This window comes from Rhinopithecus roxellana, chromosome 17, assembly GCF_007565055.1.
Source record: "Rhinopithecus roxellana isolate Shanxi Qingling chromosome 17, ASM756505v1, whole genome shotgun sequence".
In the NCBI taxonomy this organism is placed as follows: domain Eukaryota; kingdom Metazoa; phylum Chordata; class Mammalia; order Primates; family Cercopithecidae; genus Rhinopithecus; species Rhinopithecus roxellana.
This window is the reverse complement of record NC_044565.1, coordinates 82385342-82399930: the sequence shown is the minus strand read 5'-3', so window position 1 is coordinate 82399930 and position 14589 is coordinate 82385342. Positions and strand designations below refer to the sequence as shown.

The 14589-nt window shown below is 39.5% G+C and overlaps 1 protein-coding gene across 11 annotated transcripts in view; it reads left to right on the top strand.

Moving 5' to 3' along the window:
• Nucleotides 1-14589, top strand: part of SLC8A1 (solute carrier family 8 member A1) — a 390660-nt gene that overhangs the window by 326659 nt on the left and 49412 nt on the right. For 7 of the 11 annotated variants that reach the window (XM_010364151.2, XM_030921332.1, XM_030921331.1 and 4 more), the window contains 5 exons: nucleotides 1090-1110; nucleotides 1537-1554; nucleotides 1659-1673; nucleotides 5917-5985; nucleotides 11588-11718. In XM_010364151.2, the coding sequence (XP_010362453.1) occupies nucleotides 1090-1110; nucleotides 1537-1554; nucleotides 1659-1673; nucleotides 5917-5985; nucleotides 11588-11718 (254 nt within the window). The remainder of the gene's footprint in view (nucleotides 1-1089; nucleotides 1111-1536; nucleotides 1555-1658; nucleotides 1674-5916; nucleotides 5986-11587; nucleotides 11719-14589) is intronic. The other 4 variants (XM_010364156.2, XM_030921335.1, XM_030921333.1 and 1 more) reach the window with 3 other exon arrangements.

Here is a 14589-nt window from a genome sequence, read left to right as displayed (position 1 = left end):
GAGGAGCATCACTGGATTCTGCTCTTTCAATTGCCATTTTAGTAAAATATGCCCTCATGTAACAGCAAATTAAAATTCCTTAGTAGCACTATCCAGTTTCACACCCTCCAAGTGGATTGTCACTATAAATAACTGACTTTTTTTAGAAAGTATCCTCTAATGCCACTATCATTAGAGAGAAAACTGGGCCCAAAAAAGTAATTGTAACATTCCCATGTTCAACTCAGGAAATAATTTGATATATTTAGCAAGGTTGCTTTTACTAAAATAAAGTGCTACAGTACATTCTGGGTTTAAAGCACGTAACCTGAAAGACAAATTATATATCCCCCTCTCCGCCACCCAACGCCCTGTCAGTTTCCTGGGATTATATGTCCACTAGAAGGATTCTGGTTATCTAATAATTTACAGAAGTCACAGATAAGGACGCACATAGGTGTTAATTCCTGGGACCATGAAGCTTTAAGGATTTTAATACATAAGCAATTCTTGATGGACAAAGTATCATCCAAATAGAGCATCCCAAGATAGTGCTTTACCTTGGGCTAAACTACCCTTCCAGGCAGGGAACCTAAAATGGAATTTCCCAGGATGTTCTACCTATACTTACTGAATAAAACTTGTGATACCCGAGATCCTGGATGATTTAAGGCTTCCATACATTGGATTGATCAAATCCCAGGCAATATTTAATGAGGAAGCCTCACTCATATCAAGTTAAGAATGAATTTCATACAATGTTTCTACTGTATTTGGTAAACTAGATTTATATTCTAGGTATAAACATATATACTAGAAATGTCTTATGAAACGTAAAGAAAATATAAAGTGAAATATATATATACACACACGTACACACATATATATACATACGTATTCAATCACACACATTTTCAGAAATTTCAGCTGGGATTGTTTATTCGGAAATATTCCCAACACTGTATTTCTTTGGGGTATACCCATTTTTAGCAGTGGCTCCCTACCACTGTAATCAGATCTGCCTGGATTTCTTTCTGCTGATATTCCTCTTACTTTCATTATTCATCTGGTCTCTTATTCTGTGTTTGTCTTTGTCTGTTTCCTTCACAGCCCTGTTATTGAATGAGCTTGGTAAGCATTTCATTTCTTGCATTTCCTTTCCATTTTTCTAGATTATTTTCCATTTCCGCCAGGTGATATAGTAGCTCTGTGACTTTTACTTCTCTTCACTTGCTAACAAGATTGTTGTTTAGGGCCACTGACCTCACTTTGTCAAGGTCAAATAGTTGGTATTGCATTTTTAATTTAGTACAACCTTTTAAAAAATCAGTGATTTCTTAGGTATGCACAAGAATTAAATTTGTGCATTAAATCTCATAATCTTAAAAGAATGATTAGTGATTCAGTCATGAATGTTTTCCTAGTCTTCTTAATTGTAAATATAATTTGGCAAGTACCTTGGGTGGGTTGTCAGGCAGTCTGATGTCACTGGTATTTGTTATGCAGAGTGTAAGTTAAATTATAACATTTGTTGTTGTTTTTTTTTTTCCTTTTTAGGTGGCTTCACAATAACAGGTATGAATTTTTCAAGTCTAATGCTATCTAACTTTTATTGTCTGTTCTCACGAGATGTTATTACATTAAAAAACATTTCTCATTTTTATTTGCTTTTAATGAAGGAAAATACCTGTATGGTAAGACTTTTTCTAATGTTCCTTATTTTTCCCCAAATACCCTTAAACCATCAATCCAAACCCACACCTTACATAACTTGCATTAATATTTAACTGTGGCACATGGTGTGCTCTTGCTGGTTTTACACATTTAACGTTTTACAAATTAATAACGTGTATGTGTTGTGTTTATAAGCATTTCATATGGAGAAACTGTAATTGTTCATATTTTGACACTGATCAATTTACACATGTTCACATAGTGCTGATAAGGTACGGTTCCCTGATAGAGGCTCCGAAGAGCACCAGAATAAAGATGGCACAATTGCTAGCCTCAGAGAAACATAGGAGCTGACATCCAAGATAGATCTAGGGTCCAAGCTCAGGATCCTAATAACACATAAATGCCATGTTGAGGAAATACATAAAAATACATGTTGAGGAAATACGTAAAAATACATCATTTTAACACAAATTTTAATTCATAAATTATGTATGTAAATGCATAATTTATAATACATCATATAATATGTTGAGCAGAGCCTTCCCCTCATCCCATCACACCAATCTGAGCGTCTCTCTGGGGACTTAGGTTTTAGTATTAATAACATGGTAATGAGTAATATTTCTGCCATTTGAAGTATATTACAAAGTATTCTATAAAAACTCAAAATCTCTATAAAAACTCAAAATAAGAAATGAAAAAAAAGTTTCAAACATTTAAATTTAGAATGATACTCAGCCTGTGTTGATTGCATTATTTAGTACAACTCCAAAACTATGTTCTTGTGTACAAAGCAAAGATATTTCCTTATAGCACCCTCTGTTGTCTCTAAATATCTTCTCACCCTTTTAGAGTCATCTGTGCACATTTAGAGAGAGAGATAAATATTTAAACAGTAGGTCTGATTTGTCTGAAGCTGTAGGCTGAAGATGTCTTTAATGGCCTACATTCTATATCAGTATGTGACATATTCCAATATACTGTGCCAATATCAAATTTTTCCAATATATTGTGCAGATATCCAAATTTTGAAATCAGAGATCTGAACAAAAATATTTAGAAGGAAATATACTTCAAATTTCTGATCATGAAAATACTATGTTAGGAATTGGGATGAACTTCATCCACTGTTAGTGTAAACTCATGAACAAGCAGTTCCAATCTGATTCTGTCCAAAGTAGAATTTTCTAAATGTGGGCAGTTTCACATGGGCTGTTGCTCTCCGCTGCTTCTCTCCAGACGTGGCATTTAATGACAAAATGATTCATAGACTCTCAGAGAGACAGAAGTTGAAAGGGATAAAAATGTTAAACAGGACAAGTCTTTGTGTTGGATTTCTTAAATCTGATTCATTTGAAGCTCTTTTGGGTCAGATCTCCCCAATTCTGCACTACTAAAAGTTTTTTTTTTTTTAAATCAAGTACAGGAATTTATACTCCTTTTTTAAAAAACTTTTATCTCCTTTTTCTCATTCCTTCATTTTAACTGCTTGAAATCCCCTTGTAAATACTCTAATTCTGTCACCCAAGGATAGATAAATTAGTTATCCCTGGGAGATCTGAAGAAGGTAGAAATTTGGCAAGCCAGTTTTCATGACTGAATTGAAGTAATAATGTTTTTAAGTCAACCATTATAGAAATAGTATACCATCCAACAGCACCTTCCATCCTGTGAAATCTGATAAAGAGACCTTAACTAAAAACCTGTGGCTACTAAGATGCTCTGTTAAAACCTGTTGACGTGTTTGAATATGTTTGTTTTCTTTACTATTGAATATGTCAGGATTTTTTTTTTTTTTTTTTTTTTTTTTTTTTTTTTTTTTTTTTTTTGAGAGAGAGAGAGAGATGGAGTCTCGCTCTGTCACCAGGCTGGAGTACAGTGGCACGATCTTGGCTCACTGCAACTTCTACCTCCAGGGTTCAAGCGATTCTCCTACCTCAGCCTCTCAAATGTCTGGGACTACATGTGCGTGCCACCACGCCTAGCTAATTTTTGTATTTTTACTAGAGACGGGTTTCACCATGTTGGCCAGGATAGTCTCAATCTCCTGACCTCGTGATCCGCCTGCCTCGGCCTCCCAAAGTGCTGGGATTACAGGCATGAGCCACTGCACCTGGTCCAAATTTTGTTTTAAGGGCCTTCCTTCTATGTCATTTGAGCCATCCTCTCTTTTAGGATCTCAGGTAATGGGATCCTAGTTTTCTTTTCTCAGAACTTCTTCGCATCAAATTCTGTAATATCTCTGGTAATGTCCAACTTTTCCTGCCTTGGCCACATCTGGCATCCACCTCCTCTAGAAGTTTCTATCATTTCATGTAGTTCATTAAGTTCTTCCTACGGCTGAAACTTTAATCTGAAATGGCAGTTTCCTATTGCCATCACCTCTTCCCAAGACTTGAAATTAATGCAGTTAGAACAAGAGAATGTTCAAAAACTCTGGGAATTTCTACACTGGCCTGTCCATTCCTACTTTCTAAGAAACTGTCTCACTTTACATGACCCTTCTTTTCCTAAAGCAAACCAGAATGCTTAGAATCTACTCTCTACTGATGCCCCTGAAAACAGTTCTAAAACTTAGGTCTACAGCAAAAAGCAGCTTTAAGCCCTAAAGAACTTTGCTTTGAAGTCAGTTGGAGGCTTTGAAGTCAAGGCTTTGAGATGCAGGGGCAGTAAGAAGAATTAATCTAGCTCTGGGAGTTTGCCTGCAGCTTTTACATGGGCTTGTGCAGCTGAGTGTGAAAATCTAAATTTGAAGCAGGATATATGGAAATTGAAAAAGTCATCTGATCTACAACCTAATACCAGTATTTCAGAGATTTCATTAGTGGTGGACATTAAGTGTTGGAGGTGCTTTTAGAATCTGCAGATCTTTACCTATTGTTTCCAGATCTTGCCTCATTGGCCTATGATCTCATTCCCCCTTGGCCTTCCAGTCATATGACAAGATAACACTCTAAATATTAGCACTGTCCTGTTTCTTCCCCTCTAGCTTATTTCTACCTGCATCTTGAAATTATACATTGAACCCCTTTTCTACTCAAAACCCACATATATCTAATAAATTCCATCATTATGTATTCCAGTTAAATGAAAAATGAGAAGTACCCCAGAAGGGAGAAACTGGACAATATAAACATGAATAGTTTAATAAATTAAGTATTCTGGCTCAATATGGAGAGAAGAATGTATGTTTGATCCCCCAAAACTTCTAAGATATATAACTATAGAGTTCTCTAATTAAAATTATGTATCAGTCGTTATACCTATTTAATATTACTCCTCTAATCATATTATGCTCAGCACATAATAGACTTAATAAGACACAATCCTTTTTAAGGAAGCCAAACTATGAAAATTCTGACAGTTGAAAATGTTTTCATCACTTCAGTATGTAGGCTGGAGGAACAAAGCCCCTTCAAATTCAGCTTCACTTTATAATTGAGAAGCCTGAGAGAGAGAAGAGAGGCCTTGCCCAAGTTTAGATGACAAGCATATGGCAGGGGTGGCACTGAATCCCGAATCTCATGATTCCCAGGTCAGTTATGGGTAGCTCTTGGTAGAGGCAAATAGCAAGTGAATCTGGAAGTCAGCTGAACCAGGAGTTCAATGAGAACCCCGTAGGCCTAGGTTAACCCTAGGTTATCCAAACAGTTGCTGTGATGATGGCCTACCTTTGCAAAACCTGAAGGTGTACATAACATTCTCCCCTTCAGACTGCTCAGGAAATAAATGTAGTAAGCATATCCCCAGGTGTCGTATTACTTGACCCTCAAACAAACCTGTAACATAGAGCAGGTACTATTATCACCATTTTACGTGGGGAGAAACTAGAGAAATGGCCTACTCAAGGCTGTATTGTTGGCACTAATCGGCTTCACAACCAAGACACGTGCCACTATACCTTCTGATGTTCCATGATGCTTCCAGAAGCGGTACCTTGAAGGACCTTGGTATATCGTTTAAGATACCTGTAGGAATCTGGCTGTACTCACTACCATGGGGCTTGTGGTTTGTTAACATAATCTGGTTTGGCTTATGAAATACTCGCTCATCTCTGAACAGTGATCTCCATCAGTAACCTCCACCAGAACTCCCTTCTGTGACCTACCTAGGGGTGACCTATGACCATTTAATCCCCAAACTAACATTGCTTGTGATGTGTGCATCTGGTTTTAATGTTTAGCTTACTAATTCCACAAAACTCTGATCGCAAATCAATGCAATCCATTCTGCTGATTTTTCTGCCTGTCCTTTTGCTAGGCCAACCTGTCTTCAGGAAGGTTCATGCTAGAGAACATCCGATTCTCTCTACTGTAATCACCATTACAGGTACTCATTTCATCATGATCCTTGAAAACCAAAGCCTCCAAGAGTTCTTTAATCTTAAAGACATTAGAGTCATGCATTTTAGCCCCTCTCCTCTCTAAAACATTGCTAAATACTGCTGCAGCTTCTCTGGCAGCCGGTGGTACGGTGGATCACAACAAAACACAACCACGTGAGGGCAGAAAAGGAGCACTGAGGAGGGGCCAGCACCGGCCTGCAGAGAAGACTGATCCCATGGCCTCTCTCTCCTGAGTTTCAATATATTCCAGATTTCTTGCAAACATTTCATCTTACACATCAGTTTTTATCCAAAGTATAATGAAGTTTCTTTATTTTATTTGAGATGGGGATTCTCTCTGTCACTCAAGCTGGAGTACAATGGTGGAATCAGTCACAGCCCACTGCAGCTTCAACCTCCTGGGCCCAAGGGATGCTCACACCTCAGCCTCCTGAGTAGCTAGGACTATAGGTGTGCACCACCATGCCCAGCTACTTTTTGTAATTTTTCTAGAGATGGGGTCTCACCATGTGGCCCAGGCTGGTCTGGAACTCCTGGGCTCAAGCAATCCACCCGCCTCTGCCTCACAAAGTGTTAGGATTACAGGAATGAGTCACAGTGCCCAACCATGAAGTTTCTTTTAAAGCTGAGCTGTATTTCTTCCCAGAGCCTGCCCTTGCTGCCCCCAGGCAACATGATGTTAGCCAGATATGCACAGATGATAGTACATCTGTGGGGTTTCTCCATAGGGGAAATAAATGACATTGACGGGGTGACTAGAGGATTACACAGCTGTCCCAGATCTATTATAGGTTTAGAGCCCAAATATCCTCATTAGAGATATTTGGGTCTATATCATCAGTCACTTTAGCCTCCAATCAAAGAGGCCAGCCACGTGCTAAAAACTGTCAAGAGAGACCTCTGCTTTCTGACTTGTCAGCCTAGTTCTTAGTGGAGGATCAAAATGATCTGGAGCAAATTGTCCCACCACTGGTCTTGTATGCTTCTCCAAATTCTACACTGTTTGTACAGTTTTAAAATGTGACTACATTAAAGACTCTCAGCAGTGTCCCCTGAGGTAGAGATCTTGATAATGAGATGGACCTTATGGGTTGTGTTGTTTTCACACTCCCAGCGCTTCATCTCTTACACTGACACTGCTTCAAAATGCAGCTTGAACCAGAGAGCATTAGAAACAACTTTCTCAAAATGCTGGTTTTCCCAGATGCCAGGTACCTATGAGCTTTCATTATTTGCTATTGTTTGCAAAATCAATTACTCAGGAGAAGGGAGATCCCCCAATGGTGATTCTACTCCAGGATTGTTTTATGTCCTGTCAATATTGATTTTAACAGTGGCTGTTAATTATGCATTTGATCGAAAGTTGTTTGGACTGGTTAAGACTATGATGTTATGTAATTTATTCCCAACTTCTCAATAAAATATGGTGAATTTTAAAAGTGTGCATGTACACTCAGGAGAAGAAAGAGTATATTTTCCATCTGAGAAACAAAACTGAAACCATAGCATGTTATCTCACTCTGCAGAAGTAAAGAAATGAAACTGACCTCAACCATAGTAAAATGATCCGTTTTTGATCCAATGCTCAAAGAGAAAAGGAAACAAAATAGATGATTAAAATTTTACAAATGCTGTTAAACCATTTCCCTATTCAACAGAAAGTATCTAAAGACAGAAAACAGTTCTGTTAAAAACTAGACTTAGCTCTCATTTTTGCCAGTCAAAAAATCTAGACCATAAATTTGAATTTATCAGTATAACTGTAGAGCAATAATAGAATCTATACAGCTGCCATTTCTCAGTTACATATAAATAAAAGTTATAATAAAGTCAAAACGGCCCTGACCCTTCCATGACCCTGTACCGTTGCACTTTGATTTCTCTCTGCCTGAAACGAACCTCCTCATTCCACCACCTCCTAGCCATCCTCACCATCACCTTCACCAGGCAATCTTCTATATGTGCTTCAAGGTCAACTTCAAATAGCTCCTCTTCCCTGAAACTTCCTTAAGAAAAGGAAGGCTTCCTTCCCTGACTCTCTTTAGGCCAACTGAGTTGTTCCCCAACCCTGGTCCCCTAGTCCTTATCATGCCTAGAAGTTGTCCATCATATATTCCTGTCCCCCTTACATCGTAAGTTCCTGGAAAGTAGAGGGGGAAGTGCTGACAAGGTATGGAGTACAATGACATGTGCTCAATGAAAAAAGGATCCTTTTTTTATAGGTTGAGCAACTAAGAGGCTTTATTAACAGTGAGTTGGAGAGTCACACAGCAAATACGTACTGAGCACCTACTATATTCCATATAGTGTAACAGGTGCCAGAGGATGCAAGGATGGTTCAAAGCAAAACGAAACTTACTGTTCTATCTCAGTGAGTTTATGTGCTGGATATTTATATGTAAAGATAATTAAAAATTTTAAAAACAGTATATGAAAATGTCCATGCTTTATACATGCAACGAATATTAAGGAATTAATATAAGGTTAGAGTGGCAGTTCTTAAATCTCCACACTTATGAGTAGGGAAATAGTTATTTCATACCAGAAGTGGTGGGGTTTTGAAAGATAAGATTTAACCAAATGAAAATTGTGAAGCTTTTCCAGGTGAATACACAAAGGGATAAAAGTGTGAAATTAAGAAATCCAAGTCCCTTTGAAGCAAGAGTGTAGCAAATGATAGAAACAGTGTGCCTTACTCTTTTTTAGGTTAATATGAAATAAGTTAACACTATATTTCCTTAATTTTTGTCATTCCCATACCACTTTGGTTGCATACTAATTATGCTATTTACTTAATGTAATTTTTTAAATTGCCTCATGTTTGTACTTTACTTTTTTTTTTTTTTTTGATGGAGTCTCGCTCTGTCATCTGTCACCCAGGCTGGAGTGCAGTGGCACGATCTCTGCTCACTGCAAGCTCCACCTCCTGGGTTCACGCCATTCTCCTGCCTCAGCCTCCCGAGTAGCTCGGACTACAGGTGCCCGCCATCATGCCTGGCTAGTTTTTTTTTTGTTTTTTTTTTTTGTTTTTTTTTTTTTGTATTTTTAGTAGAGATGGAGTTTCACTGTGTGAGCCGGGATGGGATAGTCTCGATCTCCTGACCTCGTGATCTGCCCGCCTCGGCCTCCCAAAGTGCTAGGATTACAGGCGTGAGCCACCGCGCCCGGCCACTGAGTTTGTTTTTAAAAGAAAACTTTAAGTCACTAACACAGGAAAACTGGTATCGTTTGCCACAAATACAAAGTAAAATTTAAAAATTTTTTTACAATGGAAAAAAAGTTATTAAATTGTAGCTAGATAACGGCAAATGCTCTATACCTGAGAACTGTTGTGACTGTCTATCTTAAAAGGTACAAGTCCAGATATTAGAAACTAGTTACAGACATAACAGCACCAAATTAAGCATTTCTTCCTGATCAGAAGGACTGAAGGATTTTTGGAAAAGAAAGAACCTTTTCACTCACTGTATGATTTGACTTCATTTACTTAATCCACATCCAGTTATTTAATACCATGATCAAAACCAATTCAATTTTATGAAATGCCGCGCTTAACAATGCTACCACATCACCTTTGTTTTGTAATTTCTCTATTTTTTTCTATGCAGATTGCCTTGAGTCCCATTAAAAGCAACTTGTCATAAGTAAACTACAAAAAGAAGGCTATAATAAATATTCTCCCCCAATAGCTTCAGTTTAAATAGGTGTCCAAGTTGTAATATTCCTTCTTCTGAGAAAACCATTCTTGTTCTATGTAAATCTTCAACTCATCCATGTTCAGCCAAAGGTTCGAACAAAGATGCTAGCATAAACTACTGCTACGAAAACTACCAATAACATTATCCTGGGTTCAAGGATCAGAAAGCAGTGGTAATCAAAATTATTAATTTCAGTGCTGGATAAATTGCACATCATGTATCTCAGTCAACTCTCTTGACTAGACACACATAATTTTGCAAGGACAAATCTTGGAGAACCAGAACCCTTTGCCCTCCCTTGGGTCATAACTTCCCAATCCTACTATAAAAAAACATTACCACTTTTATCCTTGCCCGTCTCCTTTGCCTCTGCTAACATTCAGCAGCTTCTGGCCGTCCAAAATCATTTATTTTTAGTCTTTGTCTAATTTCTTTGGTGTCCTGTAATCGCTGAGGCTAGGAAAGCAGATTTTAAAATGGGCATTTAGGAAGACACTATAAAATGTATACTAAAGAATTAATCAATATGCTACATTCTGCTTTTGCCTTTTGGTTTTGACTTTTGAAATAGTAAATGCTGGCAATGCCTCTAGCCCGTTCGCTCCCTGCCCTCAGTGAGCAGCTAGCCTAGGAGGAACCATTCCCTGCACCAGTTGCTAAAGCAATAATGGAGCCACCGTAGCACGGTCCAAGGCCATGGGTCTTTGGAGGTAATGAGAGGTATGGACTTCTACAGAAGCTAATGTTTGAGTGCACCAGGCAGGAAGCCAGGACCAAACATCCCTTTTATTGGATGTCTCTTCAGTCAACAGCCCCCTGTTGGAGACACTTTGTCCAGAGGTCCTAGAAATGAGGCCATCAGGGCTGAGGTCTTTCCATATCACTGACACTGTTTCATTGGAGACAATGTTCCTTCCACTTAAATCTAAGAAGTAGTAGCTTGTCTAGTTTCAGCATTCTGGGCCTAAAGGATAAGGGTAATTATGGGACCAGTGTTTGTCCTTCTTATGTGCATGGCCTTTTCAGTCTGGGATGTATCCTAATGACCTTCACACAGAGAGAGCCAACTGTGAGCTTCCCCTCATTAATGGGCTCTTGGTTCCATTAACATTTTCTCAGCACCCACTATCCTCTCCTGGACTGTAAGCTACATGGTGGTTCTGGAAATAATTATGCTCACATGGTCAGTGAGTATTTTAACTCCCAAAAGGCCTCACCCTCACCCTCCCTGTTTACTTTAAGATTAACATGGACAAGGTTTTCCTAACAAATTTTGGCTTTGCACCAGATAAAAGCAGCACTGGAGCCCAAGCATCCCACAGAAACATGGAATGGATGTTTTGCTGTTTAACTTGCAACAGGGTCTCTTGGCAAGAGGGAGGCTAAAGTCAGAATTTCCTATTCCCCATCTCTTTGGACTTCAGGCATTTTCTGTTGTCCCTAGAAAGTAGAGAGGAAGAGGCCAGACTCCACCATCTCTCAGGGTCACTTTCAATTGTGTTTCCCTGTGGTCACATCCTGAAAGAATGTGTACAAACAGCCAACTGAGCCAGCATCACAGGGAACAGCTGGGTGACTCCCTTAACATAGACAACGTACAGGCAGAGTCTTTTCTCAGTGATATACCCCATACATTACTTTTCCTCAGTTGCACTTTTGCATGAGCTTAGATTGTGAGACATTATTATAATCACTTGCTGTCACAGTGATATGCTGCCTTACATGCCAAGTGTCTGTCCAGCTCTTCCCTCCAGCATCATGATCTCACCCAGGGCGCTTTAATAGGTCATTAGGGCTTCCTTCCCCCTTGGCTTTCCTATGGCAGGATCTAGGGATTTTCAAATGAAACAGAACACAGTGCTCACTCTTTGATACTCCCGTTTCACAGATGAATATGATGACAAGCAGCCACTGACCAGCAAAGAGGAAGAGGAGAGACGCATTGCAGAAATGGGACGCCCCATCCTGGGAGAGCACACCAAGTTGGAAGTGATCATTGAAGAATCCTATGAATTCAAGGTATGCTCACCAACACTGCCCACCAGGAGCCAGGCTCATCTTGGGACAGAAACTGTTCATGGTGTTGGCTGAAGCTATAAGGTCCATATGGAAAGAATGGTAGATGTAATTTCAGGAACAGGCTCATGAATTAAGAGCCTTTGGAGCCAAATTGGAATTATAGAGTTAGTCAGGAACCGAGGAGTCCTGTAAACCAAACAGCATCAGAACCAGGGCCCAGCAGGAGGCATCCATGACTGCACAAGATCAGAGGTGCCCCAAAGGGAAGGTTTAATCTGAGGGGATAGCAAGGAAGATGCAAAGGTGAATCCTAAGAGATCATTATGTGTGGAAGAAACCAAGTTCTATTTGAAAATGCTAATAAATCTGTCAGAACAAGGCATTCACACTGCTGAAAATTAGGGGGCGGGTTTGTTTTGGATGGGGATAGTAATGTCTCCCTATGGAACATCCCATTGACAAGCTCTCATTTATATGTAATCATCCTCTTCAGATCCAAGCACATTTAGTACAGTCGATATACTGAAGGTATAGTGCCTGCAACCAGAGCTTACAGTTGAGCTGATGAAAATGGATTCCCAGTTCTCTAGATGATAAAAGTCATTTTTGCAGAAGTTGAATGTGTGGGCCTCGAGATGGAGCTTAAGACTTTGAAGTGAAATTTCCTGTTGATCCTTAGCTGCTCCCTCTGTCCCTGTGTCCCCTCCCATCCCTTCTCCCCTACATGGTTCTAGCATCTGGGAAGACCACACCTCACTTCTGCAGTGGGATGTGAAAGGTGCATCCCTTCTCTTGCTTTCCAGAATTACACACCCAAAGCACAGCAGTATTTTACCTGCTTACTTTTCAAAAGCAGACACTGTTCCTGTTTGAAACACCAGAATGAAGGTTTCAAAAGAGAGAATCAGACCACAAATTTAGAAGTTTCAGATTTTATCTGGACTTCTCATAATAGTCCCCTCTTTTCCTTTAGCTGGATCCATTAATTATGTTTTAATTTAGTTCACAAACGGAGGTGCCTGATAGGAGACAGGTGGAAAACAAAATGTCTTTGAAATTAAAGTGGAATATTTTAAGGTAAAAATGCAATTAAACTTTAGGCCACTGAGAATCTATCTGTTAACTCTTCTTTCACAAATTTCCATAGGAGGAGGGGGTCGGGGGGTAAACACTGGAACCAGTGCTTTCTAGGCAGATCCCAATCATTAGAACCCCACCATATGACACAGAACTTGGCTTGGTACACAACCATGCCTGGAATGTGCACAAGTTCCCTGCAATTCCAGAAGTCGGGAATATGACTGTCCATTTCTGGTGATCCATCTACTCATCTTTTCTCCATGTGTTCAACCTCACTCTTCCTCACTCACCTTCTTTTCATTTGGAATCAGAGAGCCTGGTGCCATTTTCTGCAGCAGAGATTCTAGGGATTGGTATTCCTGAAGCAAGCTTGCCCCTGCCCTTTGCCTGGGTTATCCTGGGGAATTGTGTGTTCTCTACCTTATGGGATAATCCCCAACCTTCCCCTTCCATGCACCCATGACAGGAAGAGCAATCATAGTGACTTCCTATAAGAAGCATTAAGTTAAATAAGGCAGGGCACAGTCTTCCAGGCAGCAAAGCTTTTTTGGGTCCAAAGTCCTTTCTGGTAACCACTACAATGATCTGACCATTTGAAAGTCCCCCGAGTCTCTACATGAAACCAATTGCTTGGGGTACTTATCCTTGTAGGATAGCTTCCATAGACTGTTTTCTGTCATCTCTTCAAAGTTCATCAGTGTAGTTACCATTAATACCTATAGGGCACGTTAGGGGCATGTTTTAGAACTGCCCTTAAGTATCAGCTTTGATTTTATATTATTTAAGAAATTTCTTTTACTAGAACATAGGTATTTTAAAGAACTTACTCAGAGCTCCTAGAACTGTGCTAGAGACCCAAATCTGGGTGATACCTTACAATGGCCCACTCTTCTTTACCCACTGAGTTCTTGTTTACTATGGTGTGACTGAGGACCTGGTTTTACTAACACCCATGGCTGAGGGTGAGGTTTTCAGAAGCCTTTGAAAATCTAGTGCAGTGAAAAACTGGTCACTAGCATTCAGGAACCTCATAGGTAAATACAGACAATAGTGTCCAAGCTCAGGTGTCTGAACTATATCTTTATTCACTCCCATTTTTCCCATAGGTCAAGGAAGGATACATACACAAATTAAGTCCTAGGAAGAACCTTGGCTATACTATAATCCCCCAGGGTTAACATGAACTACAGTTTAAAATCTACCCTGGGTTTTACACAGAGAAGTTTAGTTTATCTTAAAAAGTTGTTCTTTAGCAGCTATTTCTTGCGGAAAGTCTGTGTTCAATGTTAGAGAAGTTTATCTGTTCAATTGTGTGTTTCCCAGGTGATGGGATACTCCGTCATGGATTCAGCACCAAGAGTGCCTCTTTGGAGAGAACTGCCCCAAGTTTCCATTACATTAGGAAAAATGGAGGTCATTTCTTACTACATTCTACAAGGCACTTTGAATTTGTATCAGTGAGGATCGTCAGAGTACTTGATGAGATGTGGCTGAGTTGAGAGAGGAAAGATGGATGCTGATTATGTACTTCAAGTTATGGTGGCCAAGAGCAGTGATGGTTACAGCTGTTATCAGGGGCACCAGCAGTTCTAGACACAAAGCTAGAAGCCAAAAGCTCATCACCCTAAGGACATACAATTCAGCCAAGAATAATGTCACGAATACAGAGTGAGCCAGTTGGAGATGGGCCCTTTCATGCTTATTATCGTCTCAATGTTTCAAGTCTGTTCCGATGACTCTTACGGAGCAAACATACTTGATATTATGATTTGGCTTTGGCCTTAATACAAG